This window comes from Alligator sinensis, unplaced genomic scaffold (genome assembly GCF_000455745.1).
Source record: "Alligator sinensis unplaced genomic scaffold, ASM45574v1 scaffold472_1, whole genome shotgun sequence".
Taxonomy (NCBI): domain Eukaryota; kingdom Metazoa; phylum Chordata; order Crocodylia; family Alligatoridae; genus Alligator; species Alligator sinensis.
In genome coordinates this window covers 498,187-512,491 of record NW_005842518.1, presented here as the reverse complement: position 1 = coordinate 512,491, position 14,305 = coordinate 498,187, and the positions used below count along the sequence as shown (strand labels likewise).

Genomic DNA, 14,305 nt, shown 5'->3' with positions numbered 1-14,305 from the left:
CACTGCTTCCCCCCGCCCCTCCCCACCCCCCTCCGTGCACCCTCCAGGTGCTCTGGTAGCGTGTGGTTCCTGGCTAAATGTCTAGGACTACAGAACATGGCAGGAGCCAGCCAGGCCCCCATGGACTGGGGCAATCACTGGCATCCTTCCCTTTCCCCTGTTCTTATCTGACTTGCACTCTTGGATGGAGGGAGGTGGGGAACAGCCCAAGGTCACCAGGCCAGAAGCCTCTGCTAGGCAGAGGCTTCCGGTTGTGGTATGGGGGTGGGGCAGAGCCAGTCAGGCTGTGCTGCTGCTGCTCCTGGGTCCTACTGGCTTCTCCTGGGTCCTGTCACCTCTGGTACCTTGTCAGCTTAGACAGGCAGCCACAGACAAATAATAATTAATTTTATAAATTTTTAGGGGCCCTGTAGGCTGGGTAGAATGGTTTAGCAGGCCAGATCCAGCCCACAGGCCATATTTTGCCCACCCCCGATATAACTGTTAATATCTTAATAAGGGATGGGCATAAAGAATTAATGATCTAGAAAAATATCTAGATAGATGTGTATCTAACCTGTGTAGATACCCTTCAGGCTTGACATTTTTCTATTAACTTCCCCAGTAGCTCCTGGAATATTCATGGGCACACAATATAGCTTCTATACCCTTCTTCCAGTTGGCTTGCAGTCTTTGAAAATACTCTAAAGTCCTTCAGAATCCTGCGTTTCCTTATTTTCTGGAGCATCTATCTTATCTATAGATTTTCACAGCATTGTTGAAATCAGTGGCACTGTGAAAATTGATACTAACTGAGGATCTGTCCAATTACATATTTAAATTAGCCTTCATGAGGATCCCACTCGCATCATTTTGGGAACAGTACACCATCTCTTAAATAGCTGCCCTTAGGCTTTATGTAGGAGGCATGGGGTACTGGAGCCATGTGAATGCTCTCCAATTGGGTGTCAGACTGAAGACTATATAGTGCCTCCAGCTAGGGCAAGATTCTGCATGCTGAGTATAGCCTTTCAAACTTTCCATACTATCCCATTCACATTCATGGGAACTATACTTATATTCTGAGAAATGAATCAACTGCACGAGCAAGCACTGAAAGCATTAAAGCTGTGCAGTTCACCCTGAGCTGCTTCAATTAAATGGAAGAACTAACATAAACTATTTATTATAAAAAGGATAATGAGGCAAATAAAGGTGCAGGGAGAGTGAGGATAAGTAAAACTAGGCTAAGAGGTTGAGAATTTACTTAGGTTTCAGCTACAGAAAGTGTGGAAATTAAAGAGATGGAAAAATAGTAGAAGGAGGTATGTGTGGTGGCAAAAAGAACCAAACCCAAATAGGCTGGGATCATTTTAAGTGAGAAGCATAGAGTTTTTCTTGTACTTATTTTTTTGGGTTATGAGATATAAACCTACTGACCCAACTGCTGATTATACTGCCTGAATTCATTGCTATGTCAGTTCTAATATTCAGAATCTAACTGTCAGTGCTGGAGAAATTAGCTCCTAGCAAAATCAAAATACAAAAACAAAGACAGGAATTATACTCCTCCTGCCTTTTTATTACCTTTGATTTATAAAAAAAAGAAATTAAAGCACTTTTATACTCTTTGACAGGAAACCTGTCTGCCTCTTCACAGCTTTCCCACTTTCGTGCCACTGCTTCAAAGCTCAGGTGCATCAAAGAATGTCTCAAAGGTCATGATGTTGACTTTCTTTTAGATGTTTTTAGTGAAGGATTCTGCAATGTTTAACTTCTAAACTATATGAAAACTAATTTAAATAGTTCAGAATTGGCTTTTTCTTGGCTGAAAAGTTGAATGTTGCAGAATCCTTCCCCTGAAAGTTATTGAAAAACTAAGTAAAGTCAACAACATGATGTTCTTTGATGAAGCATCATCAGGGATAAGTAGATCTAGAAGATGCAGTGTCTCCTCTTTACTTCAGAGTAGAATGGTAAAATGGAAAAGCTGCAGTGTGGTAGACAGACTATCTTTTAATAGTTTAGCAAAGCTTTAAAAAGGAAGTAAAAATGACTTTCTCTCTGGGTTACTGCTTGGAAATCTCTGGTCTAACAGTTTCATAGCCATATGTGTGAATGAATACAATGCACATACTGTGTAGGTTTTCTGCCTTCAAGTTCTTGTTAAATATGTTTTTATCTAGTTATTATCTGGTCAATGTAGCAAGAGGAAGTATGGTTGTAAGGACTTTTTAATTGTGACTTTTTCCATTTTAACTGTGCAAACTTAACTTTGCACCAACAAGGCTTGGCATTCATCTCCTTGAGATTTTTGTAAGGAAAAAAGAGAGGGAAAAGCTTCCTCTGCTTCATAATCTTAGCATTTAAATGGTTCATCTGATTCTTATTCTAAACAACCAGTAAGATGAATGTGTAGGATGACAGGAGTTTCAGTCTCATGGGAATGACTGGTAGGAAATGAGTAGAAGGGCTAGGTCTTGCACAACTTGCATAGTTTTGCTTCTGATTTTTGCAAAGTTGGCTCAAAGCGGGTGGAGCAGCATATTTATGGTTGGATGTTGATAACTGAAAAATTATAGATTTTTAAAGTTAGTAGTTTAAAATACAAAAACAGTCTCAGGAACAAAATCCAGATCTAAGTGCCCTAAACATTTGGCTAGACACTCACATTTTCACTTTGTCTTTGGCCAATGATTCTTTAATTTATAAAAAATAAATTAAAGCACAGTAGTACAGCTTCAAGTGGAATCATTTCAGACAGATGCAGGAATTCAACCTGGGTCAACCTCTTTCCTGATGAATGTTCTGGCCACTAGTAGGGTTGCCAATTCTATTTGAATCTATTCTGGGAGGTTTCATCACATGATGTAATGACATTAATGACTGATCTACTATACTGTAATCAGGAAGGCAAATGCACATTACTATTACATTTTAAAAACCCACTGGACTATAGTATAAATTGGATTCAACATTTAATACTTATTTTAATGAATGATCTATCATTTATCTCCTGGGTGACTCTCAGCAGTTTCCTGGAGACTATATCTAATTCCTGGAGACTCGAAGGCAATCCTGAAGAGTTGGCAACCCTAACCACTAGATTATTGTATGAAGAAGGGCAGGGTGTTCACCACCTTCCCTACCTACTGCTTAAAGAGAAAGAAGAGTGGTTGTTGCTGTCACATTTTGTTTAGAACCCAATCTTGTTAGTATATGTTAGGTATATTCTGAAAATGCCTACTAGATCAAGCCCTTAAGGGGACTGAGGTGGAAAACAGGTAATTTCTGAGTCCTGGTTTGGTTTAGGCATGAACTAGTTGCTAAGCTGCTCAGTGCTGTCAAAACAGAAATGCTTCTTGATGTGTTCAGAAGTAGAAAGTTTTGATGCTTAGAGAACTTAAAGATGAAAACCTATATTATGTCTGGAGTAGAGGCACTCTCTGGGTTAGACAGTGCCTCAGAAGAACTTTATGGGGTTGCAGCCTTGGACTTAAATACCTACTTCCATTTTTTTGGATCTAGCCCTATATATTTAATGGAAATGGTGACAGTCTTCTTCATGCAAGCTGTCTTAGCAGAAGACTAAGACCTGTGCCTTTCAGAAACACATGTTGAGGAGTCCAATGTTATATACTGGCCAATTTTAACTTCAATCAAATCATGCTACTTTCTACCAGTTGAGGTTCATGACTGTTATGCAATGGATGGGACTTCCTTACAGTCTGCTTAAAAGTAATCTCATGAGTGCCTCTGCAGAATGCTCAGAAGTGATTTTCAATTACTGATAGTATGTCATAGATTTCATAGACATTAGGGCTGGAAGGGACCTCGGAAGATCATCAAGTCCAGCCCCCTGCCCAAAGGGCAGGAAGTCAGCTGGGGTCATAGGATCCCAGCAAGATAAGCATCCATGTTATTCTTCAAAAATTGGGGAACAAGCAGGAAAAACTCACACTTCTGCTTGCAGATTATAACTTTGATTTAGTGGGGCTAACGGAAATGTGGTGGGACCCTGCCCATGACTGGGTGGTACACATTGAGGGCTACAGATTGTAAGAAGGGACTGAGTAGGGAGGAAAGGGGTTGGGGTTGCTCTCTATGTAAAGGAGCATTATACATCTACCCTAATCAAAATGGGATCAGAGGAGGAGAAAGTTGAAGCATTGTGGGTTAGGATACATGGAGGTCATGGGTAACGGGACTTGGTGGTGGGGGTCTGCTATAGACCACCACACCAAGAGGAAAAGCTAGACTTGGAATTCTTGAGCCAGCTCTCAGAGGCTGTACAGTCTAGGGATGTGGTTGTCATGGGGGACCTAAACTACCTTGACATCTGCTGGGAGGAGCAGTCAGCCAAATCCAACCATTCACGTAGGTTCTTAACCTGTGTGCAGGACCTTAACCTAATGCAGGAGGTATATGGTCCCACTAGGGACCTTACTGGACTTGGTGTTGGCTACGGAGGAGGACCTGGTAGGGGAGCTGCAGATTTGTGGTCACCTTGGAGACAGTGACCATCAATCAATCAAATTCACCCTATGGCGTAGGGTGGGTAAGATAACTAATAGGGTGGAAGTGCTTGACTTTAGGAAGGCTAACTTCAGTGTGCTTAGGAGTCTAGTCAATGACACACTGCAGGATAAGAGTATTGGTGAGATGGGAGTCCAGGAAGGGTGGTCGTTCCTAAAGGAAGCAATCCTTTGAGCACAGAGGAAGACTATTCCAGCACAAGGGAAAAGGGGGAAAGGAGCCAAAGAACTTCCTTGGCTAAACAGGGAAATCCAGGGAAGCCTAAGGGCAAAAAAGAAGGCATATAGGCAGTGGAAGCAGGGGGAAGCTACCAAGGAGGAGTATATCTACTTGGCCCGCACTTGCAGGCAGACAGTTAGAAAGCCCAAAGCAACTACAGAGCTGAGGATGGCAACACAAATTAAAGACAATAAAAAGTCTTTTTTAGGTATGTAGGGAGTAAAAGGAAGGCACAGGGCAGCATAGGACCCTAGTGAACAAGGAGGAGCAATTAGTGACAGATGGGGGCAAGTGTGAGCTATTCAGTGAGTTTTTTGCCTCAGCATTCCTGAACAGGGCTCAAGATAAGTCTCCTAATGGGTTCTTGGATGGGTATCAAAGGGACACCAGCCTACCAAATGTCGACGCTGGCTTGGTGCATAGTCACTTGGCTGGACTGGATGTGTTCAAGTCAGCAGGCCCAGATGAGCTGCATCCAAGGGTACTGAACAAATTGGCTGGTGTCATGGCAGAACCACTAGCAAAACTGTTTGAGCGCTCATGGCGCTCAGGTCAGGTGTCAGAGGACTGGAAAAGGTCCAATGTGGTCCCTATTCTCAAGAAGGGGAGGAAAGGGGATCCAAGTAATTATAGGCCAGTTAGTCTTACCTCCATCCTTGGAAAGGTCTTTGAAAAGATTATGAAGTGGGAGTCCAGCAGGAAAAATAATGCAGCAGGGAAACCAGCATGGATTTGTAGCAGGTAGATCATGCCTGACCAATCTGGTTTTGTTTTATGACAGGGTCACAAAATGCTTTGATGCAGGAGTAGAGTTGGATGTCGTTTTCTTGGACTTTAGCAAGCCTTTCGATATGGTATCTTATCCTATTTTCATTAATAAATTAAAAGGCTGTGACTTAGATGTTTACCCAGTCTGGTGGGTGGCAAATTGACTTAGCGGTTGCACCCAGAGAGTGGTAGTAGATGGGTTGGTATCGACCTGGAAGGATGTGGGTAGTGGGATCCCGCAGAGTTCGGTCCTTGGACCTGTACTCTTCAATATCTTCATCAGTGACTTGGATGTGGATATGAAGTGTACTCTGTCCAGGTTTGCAGACAAGACTAAATTGTGGGGTGAAATGCACATTCCAAAGGGTAGGGAATGGTTGCAGGCAGACCTGGACAGGTTAGAAAACTGGGAAGTACACAATAGGATGCACAAGGACAAGTGCAGAGTGCTGCACCTAGGCTGTAAAAATATCCAGCACACCTACTGGCTGGGAAGTGACCCTCTCAGGAGCACAGAAGTGGAAAGGGATCTCGGAGTCATAGTGGACTCCAAGATGAACATGAGTCATCAGCATGACAAAATCATCAGCAAAGCTAACCGCACTTTATCATGCATCAGCAGATGCATGAGAAATAGATCTAATAAGGTGATGCTTCCCCTCTGAGTGGCATTGGTCAGACGGCAGTTAGAATACTGAGTCCAGTTTTGGGCACCGTACTTCAAGAAGGATGTTGATAGACTTGAGAGGGTCCAGAGGAGGGCCACTCATATGGTTAGGGGCTTACAGGACAAGCTGTATGAGGAGAGACTGAGGGACCTGGACCTCTTCAGCCTCCACAAGAGAAGGCTGAGAGGTGATTTTGTGGCTGCCTATAAATTCATTAGGGGGACGCAGCAAGGAATCGGAGAGGCTCTGTTCACCAGGGTGCCTCTTGGGGTAACAAGGAACAATGGTCACAAACTGACAGAGAGCAGATTTAGGCTAGACCTCAGAAAAAACTTCTTCACGGTAAGAGTGGCCAAAATTTGGAATGGGCTTCCAAGGGAGGCGGTGTTCTCTGCTACCTTGGGGGTCTTTAAGGCTAGATAGGCATCTGGCTGGAGTGATCTGACCCCAGCCCTCTTTCCTGCCTAGGCAAGGGGTTGGACTTGATGATCTGTTGAGGTCCCTTCTGACCCTAGCATCTATGAATCTATGAAATTCAACATCCAAACTTTGATCATGGATTTGTTCCAAAAGGAACAGTGCTAACATGCCAAAATTAAGCCCACATAAAAAATATATTATGTTTTAGAGTTGGAAACCTGTTCTACCCATGTTCCTTTGACATGCTTCCCCCAAAAATCATGTTTGGGTTTGACAAGATGGCAAACCTCTGTTAAAAAAAAATTGCTTATACTAATCTTCATTTAAAAATCTAAACTGCAAATAAGAACTATAGGAAAATAGAAAACAATTCAACAAGATGATATTTGCAGAGAGCTGCAGATGCACTAATTTATAGAGAAACAAATATTCTGTTATGTAACTGGCAATATTCAGAGTTACACATGATCTTTATAGCTGACTGCTCCCTTTAACAGTATTTTTTTAACTTAGAGAAGTGCTGTTTCAGCTGCATTTTATGAAGCAATGGTGATGTCCAGTGCCTAATCAAATTAGGTTAATCAGAAACATTATCCCAGTGGATGTGTCCTGGGCTTTGATTCCTATTTAAAGGTGGCATTCTGGCTTTGAATCAGATTTCAACTCCTTGTTGTAGTCAGCAGTTGTGTAATTGTTGCCTAATTGCATTTTTAAAAAATGTTGGAGTAGCTATTTACAGCATGGGACATCTTGTATGTCCTTCCTATTAACTTTTACAAATTGCCAAGCCACTTAACTATGGAAACGCAATAACGATAACCTAGAGATATGCAGTCCTGAAATGCCTTTCTAGTCACACTTGCTAACCACAGCCACCTGCAGATATTGAAAATGCATTTACTGGAGGATGTGACCCAGTCAGTAGGGGAAAAGTGTGTTCTATATGAGGACTTTGACTTGTAATAACCCCAGAATTGCATGATGTAAATCTAAAGTGAACTAGAAAATATTTTCTTGACGTTTCTATAAAAAGGAAGCAGAAAATCAGACAAGAAGGAGTACTCCTTTAAACACTGGGCTTTATTCAGTTAACAGCGGTAATTGCAGGACTGTCAATTTGTTAGAGAACTACTGGAATGTCTCTCAAGAAAACCAATGCAAAGCACTGGAAATCAAATCAATTTTCAAAACCTAGAAACTAAAATTGAAAAACATTAACAATACACTCACAATGATGGTAAACAACCTGGAATGAACAGAATCAAAATTAAACTAAAACATATAGGTCAGAAACAAGATTTCAAGGGAAAGAAAATAATGATGAAATAGGGATAATGGGGCCACCGGCGGACAGAGAGTATGACAGAAAAATTAAATTGGATGGTTACAACTTGTTCCTAAGGGCAGAAAGTAGGGGGGGGGGGGGGGGGGAAGAAGGGGGTGCAATTTTTTTCCATCAGGCATTGTTAGTTATTATAGGTCATAAAAGATTCAGAATCATGGGTTCTCAACTGGATCAAGGTTCTAACTATTAATAATAAAAATGGGGTTCCAGTGGGCATCTCCTGCAGACCACCAGTTCTCATTAAAGAGTAAGATAACCTGCTCCATAAGCTTTTTGTCTCTAATCTGTAGAAAGAAAAACTAAGTTATTGCTCATTTTAGCTGAGAGGCCTGCATTGGAGATCTCATCTTGCTTGGAGTTTCTAAAAATAGTGGATGATAATTTCTTACAAAGAAAGTCCAAAACTTAACAGAGCAATTCAACGTCTGATATCATTTAGATGGACAAAATAACAGTAGCCTAGGAATTGGTGATTATAACCTGGGTACATTTATTTTATGCAAACAGAATTATGAACCACCCACCAATATTTCTTCTTGAAACTTTGAGAGGGTTAGTATCCCAAAGCTTAAATCAGTTATCAGCATATGAACTGAGAACATCACACTGGAAGTGATAATGACGACTTAGTATTGTTTATGGACATCCCCCTTATAGTATGACTGTACAAGCATGAAAAAGTAAAATAACATCTAAATAGAAAGGAGATGTGGAAGTCATTATATGATATAAAAAGATCAAGATATAAAGAATGGAAAAAGGGGAAAGTTAAAAAGAATGTTGGGAGATTGTCAACAGAAACTAAAGTAATCATTGAGATATCACTGCCCAAAGAAGTCACACTTAAACATATTTGGAACAAGAACCCCTCTCCCCCCCCCCCAAAAAACAAACAAACAAAAACCCAACCCTGAGGTCCAATGCCAGAAGCAGATAATAAAATCATAAATAGCAATGCATTAATATTCAATATCCATCTCATTGATATTAAAATAAAAATTTTACCATCTGTAACAAAAATTATGTGAAGCAACATCTACTAATATGTAAAAAAGTATCAAATAAACAGAGCTGGTTAATTTATATCCAAAAGTCTTAATATTTGAGGAACTTTCTGAATCACTAATGTTAATTTCTAAAAAAATCTTAGAAAACCAGGGAAATTCAAAGCAATTCCAGTATTTTAAAATAGGTGAAGAGTTGACCTAAGGAATAATAGTTTGATGCCAGTTCCATGCAAAATGATTAAATGATTTATTTTGGACTTTACTGATAGAGGAAATATACCAACAAATCCATCTCAGAAAAGATTAGAGTCTAAAACTGTAATTTATGATAGTCAATATGGTCTCACGGAAAGTAGTTCTGGTCAAACATAACTGTGATAAGGGTTTCTTTTTTTGAGATAAGAATGTAGGATGATATAGCATAATTAGATTCTTTTAAAGGCATTTGATTCAAGTACCACATGTCACCTTGATTAAAAATCTTTCATTCTATGGTAATACAGGATACATAATAGAACTCAAAATGCAGTTGTTGATGGGGACGGGTGGGTTTCATATTGGAAGAAGCCTCCAGGAATCATTTTTGTTCTATTTCTATTACTACTAGTGATCTAGATAGTTTATAATCCTTGCTGGTGAAACTTGTCGATTACATGGAAACTAACATGGCTGACTACCTCTCTCTGCTGCATAGAGACTGATAGGATAGTAAATGCAGTAGCTTCACTAGACGTGGGCAAGCAGAGAACCAGCTCCGGGTACCACCTTAATACCAATGCCAGTACCATGGAGGTGCCAGTATCATGGTTATAGTGGCAGCAACAACAAGTGTGGATAGATCATACTGTTGCAGCAGCAACTGGGGCCTTTGAATCTCTAGAGCAGGTAAGATTCTAGGGCTGCCCCTCTCTTTTGGGCTCCTGGCACCCCCTTTTCAAGTCCTCTCCAGCAGGGGGTTGTCCAGGGTAAAAACCCTGCTAGTTAGGCTACTGAGTAAATTAATTAGGAGGACTGGTTACCAGTGGAGAGCGATCTGAATTCTCTGGTTAAATGGTCAACATCCAGTGACATTTGTTTTAATACATCCAAAGTCAGGTGTTTATCTTTCAGGAGTACAATAATGGGAAACAGTATAAAGGAGACACACAAAAATGATCCAAGGGTTGGAAAACAAGCCGTATGATGTGTGTATCTTAAGAAGCTTAGTTTATTCAGCTCAAAACTAAACTTGAGAGGTGATTTAAAAAATAGAAATGAAAAAAAGAAAAGAAGTATCTTTATATCTGATTGCAGGGGCCTTTTTAGTCTTACACATAAAGGTACAATGAAGTCAATGGTTGGAAGTTGAAGTTAGAAAAATTTAAACTTGAAACAAGACCTGGTCTCTTAGCAGTTAGAATAACTTTGGGAAGTGGCTCATTATTGCTTGAAAGATCTTTGCATGACGTCAACCCTAAAAAAGTTTGAGTGGGGACTGAACGGTGATCATTATCTCCTGATCGTAAGGCAAGGCTTGGCAGTTCCTAAGTATTGCATAGCCACCTCTGAAGGTGTTCTGTTCTCAGTGTGTGAGCATCACCACTTTGGCTACAGTGCTTCACTGATACAAGCAGTTCTGCTGGACTCCATATTGCTATTAGGCTGGTATTTGGTCCATCACTGTACAGTATTGTGGTACCTGTAAAAGATATAAACATATCAAAGCCATTTTTTAAAGACGAGTATCCAGGAAAATTGAAAAAAAAATGAATGTGAATAATGTTTTCTTTTTAGGGCTTACTTTTATACTATGATGTCATTGAATCAACATTTGAAAAGGAAAAACGGCCAAGTAGAAAAGTTGATGCTTTGGATCATTTTCAGAAATGCTTTGCAATTTTAAAATTACATCAGCAAAGAAGAGGCAACAGCAATAGCAATATATCCAAAGAATCTGATAAAGCAGAAGTCAAAGACTGGAAGGCAATCCGGGTGGATCTGGTCATAAGCCCCTTTGAACAATATGCATATGCTCTGTTAGGTTGGACTGGCTCCAGGGTAAGTAATAACAAAAGCTGACATTTTTCTTTGAGCTACTAACCTATTTTTTGAGGTTGTAGGACTATTCAGAGTTCATGGTTCTTTAAATATTCTTTCTCCCTGCATTTTTGTATTATTTTCTTTACATCCTCTCATCAACAGGCTATCATAGCCTACACACACAATCATCACTGATATTTGTATTCTTTATTCTTTATATTCTTTTGAGTATAAAATTCACTTAAAAAACAAATATTTCTTCTAAAAATGGCATCTGTCTTAAATTCATATAAAACCAAAACAGAAAAAACATCAAAAGCCCTTTTATATGCACAGTAGAGGTTGTATCCTTGTAAATGTGTCTTTATAGGGTGTTTTATTTATTCCTAAATTGGGACTCAGAAATTGTGGGTGCATCTTAAATTCAAGGGTGTCTTATTTATGGTATTTAGTATATGGCATATATAGTATTTGCCTGCCTAAAGAAAATTAACCTTACTCTTCATTTGAGGTTTAATTTTTAGAAACCATGGAACAGACTTTTGGCTTGCCTAGGGCCCCATTACAGTCCTTCAGCACTGCAAAGGGTTGCAGAGGGGACTTTCAGAGGTGGCAGGAAATTTTATTTCAGGAAAAGAATGTTCCAAATTCAGAATTTGAAATGTCCATTGAGATTTTATTTAGGAGCAGTCAAAACTTTTTGTTTCAATTAAGCCTTTAATCAATATAGCTTTATTTTTACATTTTTAAATTAGTGTTTAAGAATTACTGTAAAATGATAAAATAAAATCGTTTGTGACTGGCATCATAATCCATAAACCTAATGTGAATTCAGCATGTGCAGTTTATACTGAAGGGGCTGAAACACAGGAGAGAACCTGGCACAACAGCTTTGATTCACTGTTACATGGATCCGGTTTTACTTTTGTAGTTGCATTAGTAGAGTAGATACCAAATGGGATTAAGATGTTCAAGAATCCTGTAGTGAAATATATGTTGTGTTTCTATTTATCCAGAACTGTAGTTCAGCACTTAATTTACTATAGAAAATACCAACTTTTTCCTTTTTATCATCAGGCAGTGCATTCCAGTGCATTTTTTGCTAAGGGGCCTATGGAACTCAGTGGTTTATTAAAGAAAGAGAAGCCTCATTAATGAATTCCCCTTAGGTTAATCACTTTATAAGTGTTTTTTAGAAAAATATATGAAACACCTGATTATTTCCCTTGCCCAGTTGTAAATCTCAATTCTAATCTCTTAAACCCTTTTATTTTATTCTCAGGATCTTAAATCTGCCTCCAGTTTAGGTTTTAAAATTGTATTTCCAAGCTTGTTTCAGGTCCTGTAGGCCCAGCCTCCGTCCTACCTGTGGAACATTTGGCAATTGGGAAGGATCTTTTTCCCCTTCATTCCCAGGCACCAGGCTAGCACACGTGCCAAATATGTGCTTTTTCCCAATCCTCATGAACCCCATTTGGACAGCTAGGCCAGAGCTCTCTCAGCTTTCTCCATGCCACTGGAAAAACCTAAAGAAAGCAAGCCTTTTCTGACTTAGAAAAATAGGGTGATTTATAAACAAACTGGGATTTTACTGTGTGTTAATTTAAACATTTCTTTGTTTTAATAGGCAGCTATTACCAGGTAATATGATGCTTTATTTTATGTCAAATAATGCCTCTTTGAGATATCATCTGGTGTGGGACTATCAGGGATAAGTTAGGGAAAAATGCAATGTGCAATTGCTATGTTGGATACCTTAATGTCACCTGTACAATAACGTAGGCCTGAATGACTATGCTTTTTTATATCACATATTTTCAAAACTATTTTTAAATATGTATAATTACCTACTACTGCAGGCAATGAGAATATAAATCATTGTGCTGCCAATTCAATTACAGGATAAAACAATGTATTTAAATGCACGTCTCAGATACCATTTTTTCATGAATGTCTTGTTTAGCCTGACTGAATCTGTCCAGAATATGGTCTTTTAGTGAAACCACATAATTAAAAAATGTGTGTTTTAATATGTGAATTGTTTTTAGAAAGTTTATGTATACAGCAATGAAGTAGGCACTCATTTGGGTTTGTATCATATTGTGAATTTATTATATATCGTACAGCAATTTGAACGTGACTTACGAAGGTATGCCTCTCGTGAAAGGAAGATGATGTTGGATAACCATGCCTTATATGATAAGACTAAGGTACAGTTTGCTTTTTGAAATAAGACTATAAAGTCAGAATTCTCCAGGATACATTTTCAGTTTATTTACACTACAATGCAGTGTATTTGACTTTCCTCATTCCCTATGCACCATCCACTTGCTGCAACAAATTAAACAGGGATTCCTCAGATAAGAACCTCCTTAACTGAACGTCTGTGTCTTATCTTTATACTGAATGATTTTGAAGATGTTTATTGATGTAATTATAAGAGCAGGCTGAAATACCCTGTCCAAACTAACATTAATTTCCTCTGTATATAATCTTAAAGAAAGGAGGCTAGGGCAGATTCACTACATATCTAAATGCAGATAAAGAGGAGACATCTTTATCGGCATTGTTACAGTATGTTTTTCTTTGTGAGAACAAGTAACTAAACACTGCATATCAACTAGTTCCTTATTTACTAGTCATTTTCAAATGTCAGTGAACTTTCCATTTATATAGAAACATTAAATCATTGTTCATTTAATCTGGTACCCTGTCTCCAGCAACTCCCAAGATTAGATGCTTCAAAAACAATTAAAAAACCCCCTCCATGGTGGATTATGTAATAAATTGATCATTGGAGAAGTTCTTAATCTCTAATAATACTGTATTTTTTGCATGCCATGTGTGCCCCCTTTGTAAAGCATTCATCTTTGTTTTTGGAAGGCAAAATAGGGATTTTTTCCCCCCAGCATCATGGCATAGTGCTGACTTTTTTCCATGGAGAGGCTGTGCTGAAAAATTCACTTTCTCTCTGGCAAGCACACAGAGGCAGGGCACATCCACATGAGCACGCACGTGCCTCTTGCCCTGCTTCAAACCTCTTTGCAGCGCAGGGAGAAAATTTGACACCAGGGGTCTAAAAAAAGCGAAGTATAAAAAAGCGGAGCAGGAAACCGGAGGCTGGGTCCTCCATAGAGATGCTCTGGCTGCCAGAGCATCTCTATGGTTGGCCCCTTGCCCTGGTGCTGATACATGCGGCAGGCCAGGCTGCGTATTTCAGCACCAGGGCTCCAGTGTCGGTGAGTAAGGGGTTGGGGAGGCTGGAGGAGGGGGGAGGGAACCATGGGGGGAACCCCCGATGGCTCTGCTCACTCCCCCAGCCCCCCCGACCCCTGCCAGTCCCC

At 39.7% G+C, this 14,305-nt stretch overlaps 1 protein-coding gene across 1 annotated transcript in view; it reads left to right on the top strand.

Annotated features, from left to right (window-relative positions):
* DNTT (DNA nucleotidylexotransferase) overlaps positions 1-14,305 on the top strand; it is a 258,267-nt gene that overhangs the window by 177,057 nt on the left and 66,905 nt on the right. Inside the window, exons 9-10 of the mRNA XM_025213283.1 lie at positions 10,716-10,979; positions 13,088-13,171. Of these exons, the coding sequence (XP_025069068.1) occupies positions 10,716-10,979; positions 13,088-13,171 (348 nt within the window). The remainder of the gene's footprint in view (positions 1-10,715; positions 10,980-13,087; positions 13,172-14,305) is intronic.